Source organism: Somniosus microcephalus, chromosome 24 (assembly GCF_052327205.1).
Source record: "Somniosus microcephalus isolate GS21.2 chromosome 24, FLI_Smic_1.0, whole genome shotgun sequence".
NCBI lineage: Eukaryota > Metazoa > Chordata > Chondrichthyes > Squaliformes > Somniosidae > Somniosus > Somniosus microcephalus.
The window spans coordinates 43,227,496-43,240,422 of record NC_141010.1 but is presented as its reverse complement, the minus strand read 5'-3'; the positions used below and the strand labels follow the sequence as shown (position 1 = coordinate 43,240,422).

The following is a 12,927-nucleotide window of genomic DNA, read 5'->3' as shown; positions in this document are numbered from 1 at the left end:
GCGGGGAGAGAGCGGGTTTGAAATGGAATGGCTCTCTCTGGAGCCCAGTGTCAGCACGAAAATCCGCCGCCCCGGGATTGCCGCTGTCGGTGTCACTGGAACCCGGGTTATAAAATACAGCCCCCAATACATGTCCACACTCCCACAATACAGAGCCTCCCTCAACACCGCCTCAGTGCCCCGGTGATCCCAGTCCACACAACACGGAGCTGGAAGCGGCCGCTGGTTGGGATCTTCTAGCGGGGATTTTCCTGTCGCTGGTTCAGGAATCTCCAGCTTTTGGATTCCTCACCTCAGAAACAAACCGCACAAACCATTCCTTTCCTCCGGCTCTTCCAAAACTTCTGCAGCCCGATTTCACTTTTCGAATGAATGCCACATATTAAAGCCGGCAGCATGGCAGTGAGAGGTCCCAGCAGTGTCCAGCCGCACACCCACAACACCCGGCAACACAGGCGGCCGCTCCCGGATCACAAGCGGCTGCATTTCCACTTCCAGACTTTCATTCGGTGACAAGAACCGTTTTCGGCGCTGAACCCGGATCCGCTCGCTTTCTGATCCTTTAGATCGGTGCTTTACCCTGGGTCGGTCCAGCATGGCTTTGGCGAGTGTGTGGAGATGTTGGGTTGTGTTGGTCCTGTTGTCCGGGACCCTGAGTCTGGGCTGTGAGAGGCTGCAGTTACAGCAAGTTCTCAACACAGAGACTCTCAGCAAACTGAATGAAATGGTGAGTTTAACCTGCATCCCGAGCCGGATCCGGCCCACACGGGGTCTGTTTGTTGTGAAAAGTCATATCAGGGGAGATAATTTGGAGTTTTATAACTTTATCAAATTAAAAGTCAGTGATTCTCCAGTATTCCTGTTTCTGGGGTTGTCAGTAACAGTGATTATCTTCTGTCTCAGGGCGGTCGCATCCCCCGACAGTGTGTTAGAGAGAGGCTCTCGCTGAAAACCAAGCCCTTGAATCTGCTGAAACTTTCGGAGGGATTACAGGTGAGTGTTGTTTTATTTTATTCAAACTCGAGTTTTATCGATAGTATGAGTAAGTTCAATATCCTGACCAAAACTTTAATTTGGAAATTTAAATCCAGTGTTGCCCGCCAATTAATGTGGACATGGAAGGAGAACTTTTCATTCACTCCATGTCACTCTCTGGAACTATCTCATCCCCTCTAACTATTTCACTCTCTATAACGATCTCACTCACTGACGATCTCACTCTGTAATTAATTGACTCCATCGACCTCACTCACTCTATCTCACTCCCTCTAACTATCTCACTCTATCTCATTCACTATCTCACTCCTTGTAAATATCTAACTCCCACAAATCATCTCACTACCTCTATTCGTGTAACCCCCTAATCATCTCGATCCCTGCAACCATCAGTTTCCTGACTATCTCGCTCCCTCTTACAATCTCACTCCCTCTATCTCACTCCCTCTTACAGTCTCACTCCTCTATCTCCCTCCCGCTATCTCACTCCCTCTTACAATCTCACTTCATCGATCTCACTCCCTCTTACAATATCCCTCCCACTATCTCACTCCCTCTTACAATCTCACTCCACTATCTCACTCCCTCTTACAATCTCCCTCCCTCTATCTCACTCCCTCTTACAGTCTCACTCCCTCTATCTCACTCCCTCTTACAGTCTCACACCTTCTATCTCACTCCCTCTATCTTACTCCCTCTTATAATCTCATTCCCTCTACCTCACTCCCTCTAACTATCTTACTCCCTCTGACCATCTCACTCAATCTAATCTTTTCACACCCACTAACTATCTGACTCTCGTGAGTGTGGACATGTATTGGGGGCTGTATTTTTAATCCGGGTTACAGTGACACCAACAACGGGAATCCCGGTGGAGAGAAATTTAGAATGCTGAAGAGAAAAGACAATGAAGCAGTGCAGGAAATTGATTGGGGTAAGGATAACTAGATTGTTTCAGGAGGGGACAGAGCGTAGAAACAAAAGAGTACACTAACAAATAGGGTCCTGGTAAGAAAAAATGGTAATAAGTCAAATAGGGCCATAATACAAAAAATGTTAAGATGTCTAAAAATGTTAAAAAGACAAATCTAAAGGCACCGTATCTGAATGCACAAAGCATTCGTAATAAGGTAGACGAATTAACAGCACAAATAGATGTAAACGGATAGGATATAATGGCAATTACGGAGACAAGGCTGCAGGATGACCAAGGCTGGGAGCTGAATGTCCAAGGATATTAAATATTTAGGAAGGACAGGCAAAAAGAAAAGGAGGTGGGGTGGCTTTGATAGTAAAATATGAAATCAGAGCAATAGCGAGAAAGGATATTGGCTCTGAAAATCAAGATGTAGAATCAGTCTGGTTGGAGCTTAGAAGCACCAAGGGGCAGAAAACATTGGCAGGAGTTGTCTATAGGCCTCCAAACAGTAGTGGTAATGTAGGAGACTGCATCCAACAGGAAATTAGAGATGCATGTAACAAGGGTACTACAGAAATCATGGGAGACTTTAATCTACATATAGACTGGCCAAACCAAATTAGCAATAATACTGTGGAGGATGAATTCCTGGATCTGTCCTAAAGCTAAACAAAGGAATCTACGATGGCATGAGGAATGAGTTGGCTATGATAGATTGGGGAGCTTCATTAAAAGGCATGACAGTGCATAGGCAATGGCTAACATTTAAGGAATGAATGCATGAATTGCAACCGTTTACATTCCTTTTGGCGCAAAATGACAAAAGGAAAAGCGGCCCAACGATGGCTATCAATAGAAATTAAGGATAGTATTAGATGCAAGGAGGAGTCATATAAAGTTGCAAGAAAAAGTAGCAGGGCTGAGGATTGGGAGCAGTTTAGAGTTCAGCAAAAAAGGACCAAGAGATTGATTAAGAGGGGAAAAATAGTGTATGAGAGTAAACTTGTAAGGAACATAAAAGTGGACTGTAAAAGCTTCTACAAGTATGTAAAAAGAAAAAGATTAGTGAAGACAAATGTAGGTCCCTTACAGTCAGAAACGGGAGAATTTATAATGGGGAACAAGGAATTGGCTGAGCAATTAAACAAATACTTTGGTTCTGTCTTCATGGAAGAGGACACAAATAACTCTCCAGAAATGCGAGGGAACCAAGGGTGTAGTGAGAAGGAGGAATTAAAGGAAATTAGTATTAGTAAAAAATAGTGCTGGAGAAATTAATGAGACTGAAAGCCAATAAATTCCCAGGGCCTGATAATCTGCATCCCAGAGTACTAAAAGAGGGAGCCATGGAAATAGTGGATGCATTGGTTGTCATCTTCCAAAATTCTATAGATTATGGAACAGTTCTGGTAGATTTGGAGGGTGACAAATGTAACCGCACTATTTAAAAAAGGAGGGAGGGAGAAAACCGGGAACTGCAGACTGGTTAGCCTAACATCAGTAGTAGGGAAAATGCCAGGCTATTATAAAGGATGTGATAACAGGACACTTAGAAAATATCAACGGGATTAGACAAAGTCAACAAGGATTTATGAAAGGGAAATCATGTTTGACCAACATACTGGAGTTTTTTGAGGATGTAACTGCTGGAATAGATAAGAGAGAACCAGTGGATGTGGTGTATTTGGATTTTCAGAAGGCCTTTGATAAAGTCACACATAAGAGGTTAGTGTGCAAAATTAAAGCACATGGGATTGGAGGTAATACACTGGCATGGATTGAAAATTGGTTAACAGACAGGAAACAGAGAGTAGGAATAAATGAGTCTTTTTCAGGTGGTGACTAGTGGGCTACTGCAGGGATCAGTGCTTGGGCCCCAGCTATTCAGAATATATATCAATGATTTGGTTGAGGGAACCAAATGTAATATTTCCAAATTTGCTGACGACACAAAACTAAGTGGGATTGTGAGTTGTGAGGAGGATGCCAAGAGGTTTCAAGATGATTTAGACAAGTTGTGTGAGTGGGCAAATACATGGCAGATGCAATATGCACTTCAGTAGGAAAAACAGAAAGGTAGAGTATTATTTAAATGGTGATACATTGGGAAATGCTGATGTACAAAGAGACCTGGGTGCCCTTGTACACCAATCACTGAAAGCAAACATGCAGGTGCAGCAAGTCATTAGGAAGGCAAATGGTATGTTGGCATTCATTCCATGAGGATTTGAGTACAGGAGCAAGGATGTCTTACTACAGTTATACAGGGCCTTGGTAAGACCACAGCCGGAGTACTGTGTGCAGTTTTGGTCTCCTTACCGAAGAGAGGATATACTTGCCATAAGAGGGAGTGCAGGGAAGGTTCACCACACTGATTCCTGGGATGGCAGAACTTTCGTATGAGGAGAGATTGGTTCGACTAGGCTTGTATGCACTAGAGTTTAGAAGAATGAGAGGGGATCTCATTGAAACATATAAAATCCTGACAGGGCTAGACAGACTGGATACAGGGAGGATGTTTCCCCTGGCTGGGGTGTCTAGAACAAGGGGTCACAGTCTCAGGATACGGGATAGGACATTTAGGACTGAGATGAGGAGAAATTTCTTCACTCAGAGGGTGGTGAACCTGCGGAATTCTTTATCACTGAAAGCTGTGGAGGCCAATTCACTGAATAAATTTGAGAAGGATGTAGATAGATTTCTAGACACAAACGGCATCAAGGGGTATGGGGAGAGAGTGTGAATACAGTATTTAGATGGAGGAACAGCCATGATCATGATGAATGGCGAAGCAGACTCTAAGGACCGAATGGCCAACTCCTGCTCCTATTTTTCTATGTTTCTATCTTCTCAAGCACTTGAATCATTTCACACCCTGGAGTAGAGATTCCGCTTTTGGCATAATTGCCGATTCTGGTGCAAAGTGCAGCCACAATTGGGCCCATTTTGAATAATGTTTTCCCCCGAGATTCCGCTTAAAATCATTTGCATATCACTGAACACAAAATCTGCCAAGAACCAGTGCAATTGGGCAGCGTTTTCAAATGTATTTTTTATAAACATTTGATTCAAAAAATTTCCCTTCATATATTTAAAAGTGGTAACTTGGTGACATTTGATGAAAAGAGCAGAAAACGTGTTTATTACAAAAAAAAGGCATTTTTAATCACAGTGTCAATCCATCACATGTGAGTAACCCGAGTTTAAATTACTGATCTTCATTCTTAAAAAATATATTAAACCATTTTCTAGTTATATTGGGGTACATTTGTCAAGTTCTTTGTAAAGTAAAACAAAAATCAGATTTAGAAGCTTTTAAAACGCACTTTTTAGTGTCCTAGCACCCAAAAGATCCAGCTTAATTTCTGGAGCCTCCCTGAAGGCCTGTAAATTCACCCGGGGGCGTGGCCAATATTGTGGGCGGGGCCTGCTTCCAGCGCGATGTGTTTAAAACCAGTGCGGAAGGTCGCAGAAACTCGAGTTGTGCGAAGACCAAATGCATCATTTCAGATTTCTCTCTCTTAAATTTCATCTGCCATATGTCTGCCCATTTCACCAGTCTGTCTGTGTCCTCCTGAAACAAGTAACAATATTCCTCACGGTTTACTACATCTCCGAGATTCGGGTCATCGGCAAATTTTGAAATTATGTAATCTGTACATTTTGGAATTATGTCCTGTATACTCAAGTCCAGGTCATCAATATATATCAAAAAAACAATGGTTCTAATACCGACCCCTAGGGGACACCGCTGTACACTTCCTCCAGTCTTAAAAACAACCGTCCATCACTACTCTCTGCTTTCTGTCACTTAGTCTCTTTAATCCAACGGGCGTCAGCTTTGCTAACAAATCTATTAAGTGATACTTTATTAAATACCTTTTTAAAATTTAAATACACAAAATTAACTGCATTGTTTTCATTAACACTCAATCAAGTTAGTCAAACACGATCTGCCTTTATCAAATCCCTTCTGACCGTCATTTATTATTTAAACTTAACCGACATCCAGCATTAAGCTGACTGACTTGTAGTTGCCCTATTTATCCCTCTCCCATTTTTTGAACAATGGTATAACATTTGGTATCCTCTAGTTCTCCTATATCGAAGGATTATTGGGAGAATGCGGTCAGAGCCTCTGCTGTCTCCACTCTTATTACCCCCAGCAACCTTGGATGCATCCCATCGGGGCCGGGTGATTTTTCAAGCAGTGCCGACTTTTAACTAACTTCTCTTTATCAATCGTTGTCCTATCCAATTACTCTACTGCCTCCTGCTTAATGTTACATTGGCAGCATTCTCTTCTTTAATGAAGACGGATGCAAAGTCCTCACTTAGTGCATCAGCCAAGCCCTCTGCCTCCACAGGATCTCTTTTCTAGTCCCTAATTGGTCCCACCCTTCCTATTACTGTGTATATGCTTAAAAATGACATTTGGGTTCCCTTTTATTTTCCTGCTAATCTATTCTCATACACGGTCTTTGCACCTCTTATTTCCCTTATGAGTTCTCTTCTGTATTTTTTTTTGTATTTGACTTGGTTCTCGACTGTATTATGAGCCTGACATTTATCATAAGCCTCCATTTTCTTTTTCATTTTAATCTCTATATCGATAGTCATCCAGGATTATCGAGGATTGGATTCCATTCTTTTCCCCTCCTGGGAATGTGTCTGGAGTTTACCCGAACTCTCTCCGCTTTGAAGGCCTTCCATTGTTCAGTTACTGTTCCACATTGGGCCAGAACCCCTTTCAACTCACTGAAATTAGCCCTCCTCTAGTTTGAGTATTTTCACGTATGATTCTTGCTTGCCCTTTTCCATAAGCACTCTAAAATTAAATGGGACCAGATCCCCTCTAATGTCATTGTGTGTATTTTGCACAGACCCAGGACAGGATCCAGATTGTCCATCAAACACTGCGTCACCTCACCAAGATCTACAGCATGAACCTGGGCTCAGTCACATGGCCCCGGGACAAGGTGGAAAACTTTCGTCTTCTCCTGGATCGGCAGCTCGAGGAGCTGGAAGAATGTGTCAGGAAACCAGGCTCAGAGTCCAGGCCGAGGAGAAACGCTTCAATTCACAAATACTTTAGGAAACTGAGAGAGTTTCTCAAACAGAAGGTGGGACAATTGATATTTGGCTGTGTGATTACTGACATGTACTTCATTTCACCCCATTTAAACCGGTTCATTCTCTAATGGATTTTCCTGAATATTTCTCTTTTTCAGAGATTCAGTGACTGTGCCTGGGAAATAATCCGTGCTGAGACCAGGGCCCGTTTACAACAGATCCTTACCATAACTGCAAAAATCAGAAGAAGTTAAATATTTTCCATAGACATGTTTAATAGCCACTGGGAACAATGAATAGTTATTTAAAAATTGTTGACTTTTATAAATTGTTACATTCCAAGGACATGTTTAGTAGAGACTGGGAATGATGTTCATTTATTTAAAATAAATTCTATTTATTACAAAATATATATTTTTTGCAATACTGACACTATTTGCAGCAAGGTGACTGTTAGAGAACAAGGAATGTCTTGATAAGTTTTTATATTTGATTATTTATTTTAATTTATTGATATTTATTACTGTGATATTTTCCTGTGATGAAATGTTAGTGTTTCCCTGGGGGGAGTCTGAGGAAAATGATGTTTCTGTCCCTTCCTTTATTGAATGGCAGCTGCTACAATGAAAATTTTCATCTCGGGTTCGCTCTGTTGGGCACCTTATTGTACTCGCTGGTTTTCCAGTGTCAGCTCCCTGGACCGGCCCACCCGGCTCACACTCCTTTTGCTCCTGATCTCATCGGAACTGAGTCAATTTTATTGTTGTGATACCTTCATACGATAAAACATTACAGTTTTAACACAATATCTAAAGTCAAAAATGAGAAGGAACTGAAGATTTTTCAATAACATGTTTAATACAGACTGTGAACGATAAGCTATTTTCAAGACCCCGAATTTTTACAAAATATATTTTAATAATATATAAAGTATTACTAATTTTACAATGTTGTCAGCTTAGCTCAGATGTAATAGACTGAGTCAGAAGGTTCTGGGTCAAAACCCCACCCCAAATGAACTCTTTTATTTCCATTTAGCTGCAAGGCTCCTTATTCCAGTTGCTGAACTTCCAGTGAGAACGCTCTGCTCTGGGAATGTCTCGGCCAATACCCAGCTCTGGCACTGGTTGCCATGGTACTGTCGGGCTCTCAAGGATGGGGTTTGCTGAGCAATAACCCCTGACCTCATCCCTGACCTGCACTGACCTTTACATTTCTGCTCTGCCAGTGGCCAACACTTCAACTCGCCTCATCGTGCCTTCCTAATTTATTGATATTTAAAGTTGTGATGACGTCATGTAATTAAATGTTAACAGTTTGATACAAAGTGTAAAATGAATTTAAAAAGAAGTGTTAATTTATTGATATTTATTAAGAGTTGGGGAATAGACAATGTTTTCCTAAACTGGAAACTTTTTATACTGAATGAAAACAAGTTGGCATAAATAAATTGTTTACAATATTACACTTTTACTGGAGTGATATTTATTTCTCATTTGTACCTGTCAGTTTTCCATACGCACTATAGATACTCTGGATTCCCATACCTGCTGCCTGTTACTGGGTCACCCTCTCTGCTCTATTCTCCTCTCTCCATTGCCCGCTTCTTCCTAACCAGTCAAAACTGTGGATCCATTTTGAACCCAATTGGCCCAATTTCCGTCTCCTAGACAGTATCACTGTTTTACTCTCCTGCTACTCAACTGCATATTCTCCCTCTGAATGAGAGAGGATTGAGCCTGAGGTGTTGAACAGGAAAGGGGAAATTGGAGGCATTAAGTGGAAAGGGGCATTCAGCGATACTGAGAAAAGGCGGCGTGGCTGGAGGATCAGGGACACAGTAGAGGGGGAAATCAAACAATGAGTGGACATGGACACCAGGCAATGAGTGAGGAGTGGAATGAGTGGAGAATGGGAATGAAAGTCTCTTTTGTGGCATCTTATCCTACACCTTCTGAAAATCTTTTCAATGTTCAGTCACATTCACTTTTTTATTCTCCCTTCCCTCGTGTTGCCTTGACACTCTCCCGTCTTTCTTTTGTATATTTACCGTAATCGCTTTATTCTACATCCTCCTCGGGTTTCGCTTTCACCTTCCGCTGTAACACTGAGGCATGCTACTGATGGTCGTCATTTTGTCACACTCAAGTACAACATGTCCTCAATCACGTATAACTGCGTCCAGCATTTCACTGAATATCCTTTTACTTCTTTTTAGCAAACTTCTACTGTCTTTGCCCACAGTCAGTTGATAAACAGACATTTTTTTTATCTACAAGATTAAGAGACTTCAGAATCTTGTCAGGGCCTGGAGTGAGGCTTTGGAATGGATTTAACATTCCCACCTGTGACTCAGAGAGTGGAGGGTTCAAACCCCACTCCACACAGTCCCAGCAAGTGGGGGCCTCTCAGACTGTCAATTGGCCTGTGAATGCTTTCATTACTCCACACTATTCTCTCCAGTGGAAGGTTGTTAAGGCAGGAAAACAACAACCTCATGGTCAAAGGCTTCAACTACATCAGTACAGCTGAATTATCAAAATAGAATTACAAATGTTGACATAGCAACTTCCAATGGTAAATGCGGACAAAAAAACCTCATCAACATTTGTGACAAACTTCAGTGAAATTTGTGGCCTAAAAATTAGTTACTCTCCCGTGATCTTTTACTTTGGAGTTTACATGGGTAAATTAACTCACACTATTGCTGTCTATGCAAATCCTACCCATTTATCTTTCCACTACTCAGTCCCCAACTAGCTCAGTCCCCACCAGCTCACTCCCATCAATAGCCCGACATCTTTTCCTTTGAATTATCTGAGCCAGTGGCCAGTTTGTGAAATCAGGCTGTGAAGTTCACATAGGCAAGACCTATTATAAATGTTGGTATTGTACTTTATATTGGGAAAAAGTTAACTCAAACAGTGTGACACAAACGTGACATTTGGAAGTCACACAGTGCAAAAGGAAATGAGCAAGGATATAAGATTATTTTATATCATAGATTAATGTGCTGATAAAAGTCCTTGACGTTTCCCTTTATGTTTCCCACCAGTGTTTATCATATAGAATAACAGAGTCACTGAATCATAGAATGATACAGCAGCATATGAGGCCGTGTGGCCCATCGTGCCTGTGCCGGCTCTTTGAATCAGTGATCCAATTAATCCCATCCCCCTGCCCCTTCCCCTAAACCCAGACAATTTTCCCCCTTCAATTATTTCCCAATCCCCTTTAGAAATTTATTATTGACTCTGCTTCCACCATCCTTTCAGGAAGTGCATTCCAGATCAGATCAAAAATAACAACTGATCATCTCACCTCTGGTTAAGAACATAAGAACAGGAGCAGGAGTAGGAGAAACAGGAGCAGGATTAGGAGAAACAGGAGCAGGAGTAGGAGAAACAGGAGCAGGAGTAGGAGAAACAGGAGCAGAATTAGGAGAAACAGGAGCAGGAGTAGGAGAAACAGGAGCAGGAGAAACAGGAGCAGGAGTAGGAGAAACAGGAGCAGGAGTAGGAGAAACAGGAGCAGGAGTAGGAGAAACAGGAGCAGGAGTAGGAGAAACAGGAGCAGGAGTAGGTGAAACAGGAGCAGGAGTAGGAGAAACAGGAGCAGGAGTAGGAGAAACAGGAGCAGGAGTAGGAGAAACAGGAGCAGGAGTAGGTGAAACAGGAGCAGGAGTAGGAAAAACAGGAGCAGGAGTAGGAGAAACAGGAGCAGGAGTAGGAGAAACAGGAGCAGGAGTAGGTGAAACAGGAGCCGGAGTAGGTGAAACAGGAGCCGGAGTAGGAGAAACAGGAGCAGGAGTAGGTGAAACAGGAGCAGGAGTAGGAAAAACAGGAGCAGGAGTAGGAGAAACAGGAGCAGGAGTAGGAGAAACAGGAGCAGGAGTAGGTGAAACAGGAGCAGGAGTAGGAGAAACAGGAGCAGGAGTAGGAGAAACAGGAGCAGGAGTAGGAGAAACAGGAGCAGGAGTAGGTGAAACAGGAGCAGGAGTAATGATCTTAAATCCGGGTTGTGTGGTTACTGACCCTTCTGCCACTGGAAACAGCTTCTCCTTATTTATTCTAACAAAACCCTTTTCCCTCCTAAGCTTCCTAATCTGCTTTTCCCCTCCGTTCTAAACATTTCTTTTATCATTCTTCCAAAATTCCTCCGCATTAGCTTACAGTTATAGGCATTTTTTGAAATGTTACTTTTACTCTGAGCTCTCCCTCTCACCCTTGACCCCCGGCCGTGGATGTTCAATGAAACATTCCAAAACTAAAAGATTTGATGAAAAGATTCTCACCAACACATTATCTCTTTAAGTTGCTGCAATATGATTGTTTAACTGTGATATACCTATCAATTCGTCCACTAAAAAGCGACGAGTTAGGAACGTAACTACAGGTTTTTATTGACTAAATAACAGAGCCCACCCTCGTGGGTGATCGGGTCCAACAAGGAGGAATACCAGCCAGTCGACTACCTTTATACCTGGGCAGGTAGGTGGAGCCATGGGCGGAGTCGGAGGTGGTCAGCCCAGGTATAACAGCGCGACAAGAGGTGACCTCGTATAGTGATACAACAGTGAGAACAGTGAGAACAATACAACAGTGATAACTATAGTGTAACGATAGTGAACGATAAAAGTGGTTTACCACATTCACCCCTTGTTTAGATTTGAGTCCGGCGGGGTGAAGTGTACTACCAGTTCTGGTATGTCAGTCTGTCCGGAGGCCTCGTAAGCCTCTCCGGTCGTCGCAGCGGCGGTGCTGCATTATCCAGTGTTAATGCTGGTGTCTGCGTGGTCGGCGAAGGCTCGTGGGGTTCCGGCATGCCGTCTACCTGGGCTGGAATTGGGGGGGTGGTGGGGGGGGGTAAGGTGGTGTCTCCGGAGTGCCCGAGGGTGCGAGGTCTCGTAAGGAGACAGTGTCCTCCCGCCCGTCTGGGTAAGCCACGTAGGCGTACTGGGGGTTGGCGTGCAGGAGGTTCACCCTCTCGACCAGGGGGTCCATTTTATGGGCCCTCACGTGCTTTCACAGCAAGACGGGCCCCGGAGAGGTCAGCCAGGTTGGTAGAGTGGTTCCCGTAGTTGACTTCCTGGGGAAAACAAACATTCGTTCATGGGGGGTGGCGTTAACGGCAGTGCAAAGTAGTGACCGGATGGAGTGCAGCGCTGTCTAGAGGACTTCCTGCCAGCGGGAGGTTGGGAGGCCCTTAGACTTTAAGGCTAAGAGGACGGCCTTCCATACCGTCGCGTTCTCTCTTTCCACCTGGCCGTTCCCTCAGGGGTTGTAGCTGGTGGTCCTACTTGCTGCAATACCTCTCGCTAGTAGGAACTGACGGAGTTCCTCGCTCATGAAGGAGGAGCCCCGGTCACTATGTATATAGTTCGGGAACCCGAACAAGGCGAAGAGGTCGTTCAGGCACTTGATGACCGTGGTACTGGTCATGTCTGGGCAGGGGAAGGCAAAAGGGAAACGGGAGTACTCATCAACAATGTTGAGGAAGTACACATTGCGGTCAGATGACGGTAGAGGCCCCTTAAAGTCGATGCTCAGGCGCTCGAAGGGGCGGGTGGCCTTGATCAGGCTTGCTCTGTCCGGCCTATAGAAGTGCGGTTTGCACTCGGCGCAGGTCTGGCAGTTCCTGGTCATGGTCCTGACCTCCTCGATGGAGTAGGTCAGGTTGCGGGCCTTAATGAAATGGTAAAGTCTGGTGACCCCGGGGTGGCAGAGGTCGTTGTGGAGGGTCTGAAGTCTATCAATATGCGCGCTGGCGCATGTAATTCGTGAAAGAGCATCAGGGGGTTCGTTCAGCTTACCTGGCCGGTACAAGATATCATAATCGTAGGTGGATAGCTCGATTCTCCACCTCAAGATCTTGTCATTCTTGATTTTGCCCCTCAGCTTGTTATTAAACATGAAAGCAACCGAACGTTGGTCGGTGAG

The 12,927-nt window shown here is 43.8% G+C and overlaps 1 protein-coding gene across 1 annotated transcript; it reads left to right on the top strand.

Annotated features, from left to right (window-relative positions):
* Positions 1 to 595: 595 nt before the first annotated feature.
* LOC147101441 (interferon alpha-B-like) lies at positions 596 to 7,242 on the top strand. The gene is made up of 4 exons (XM_085966723.1): positions 596 to 727; positions 904 to 993; positions 6,799 to 7,038; positions 7,147 to 7,242. The coding sequence occupies exons 1-4, from the start codon at positions 596 to 598 to the stop codon at positions 7,240 to 7,242; spliced, it is 558 nt and encodes a 185-aa protein (XP_085822849.1).
* Positions 7,243 to 12,927: the final 5,685 nt, after the last annotated feature.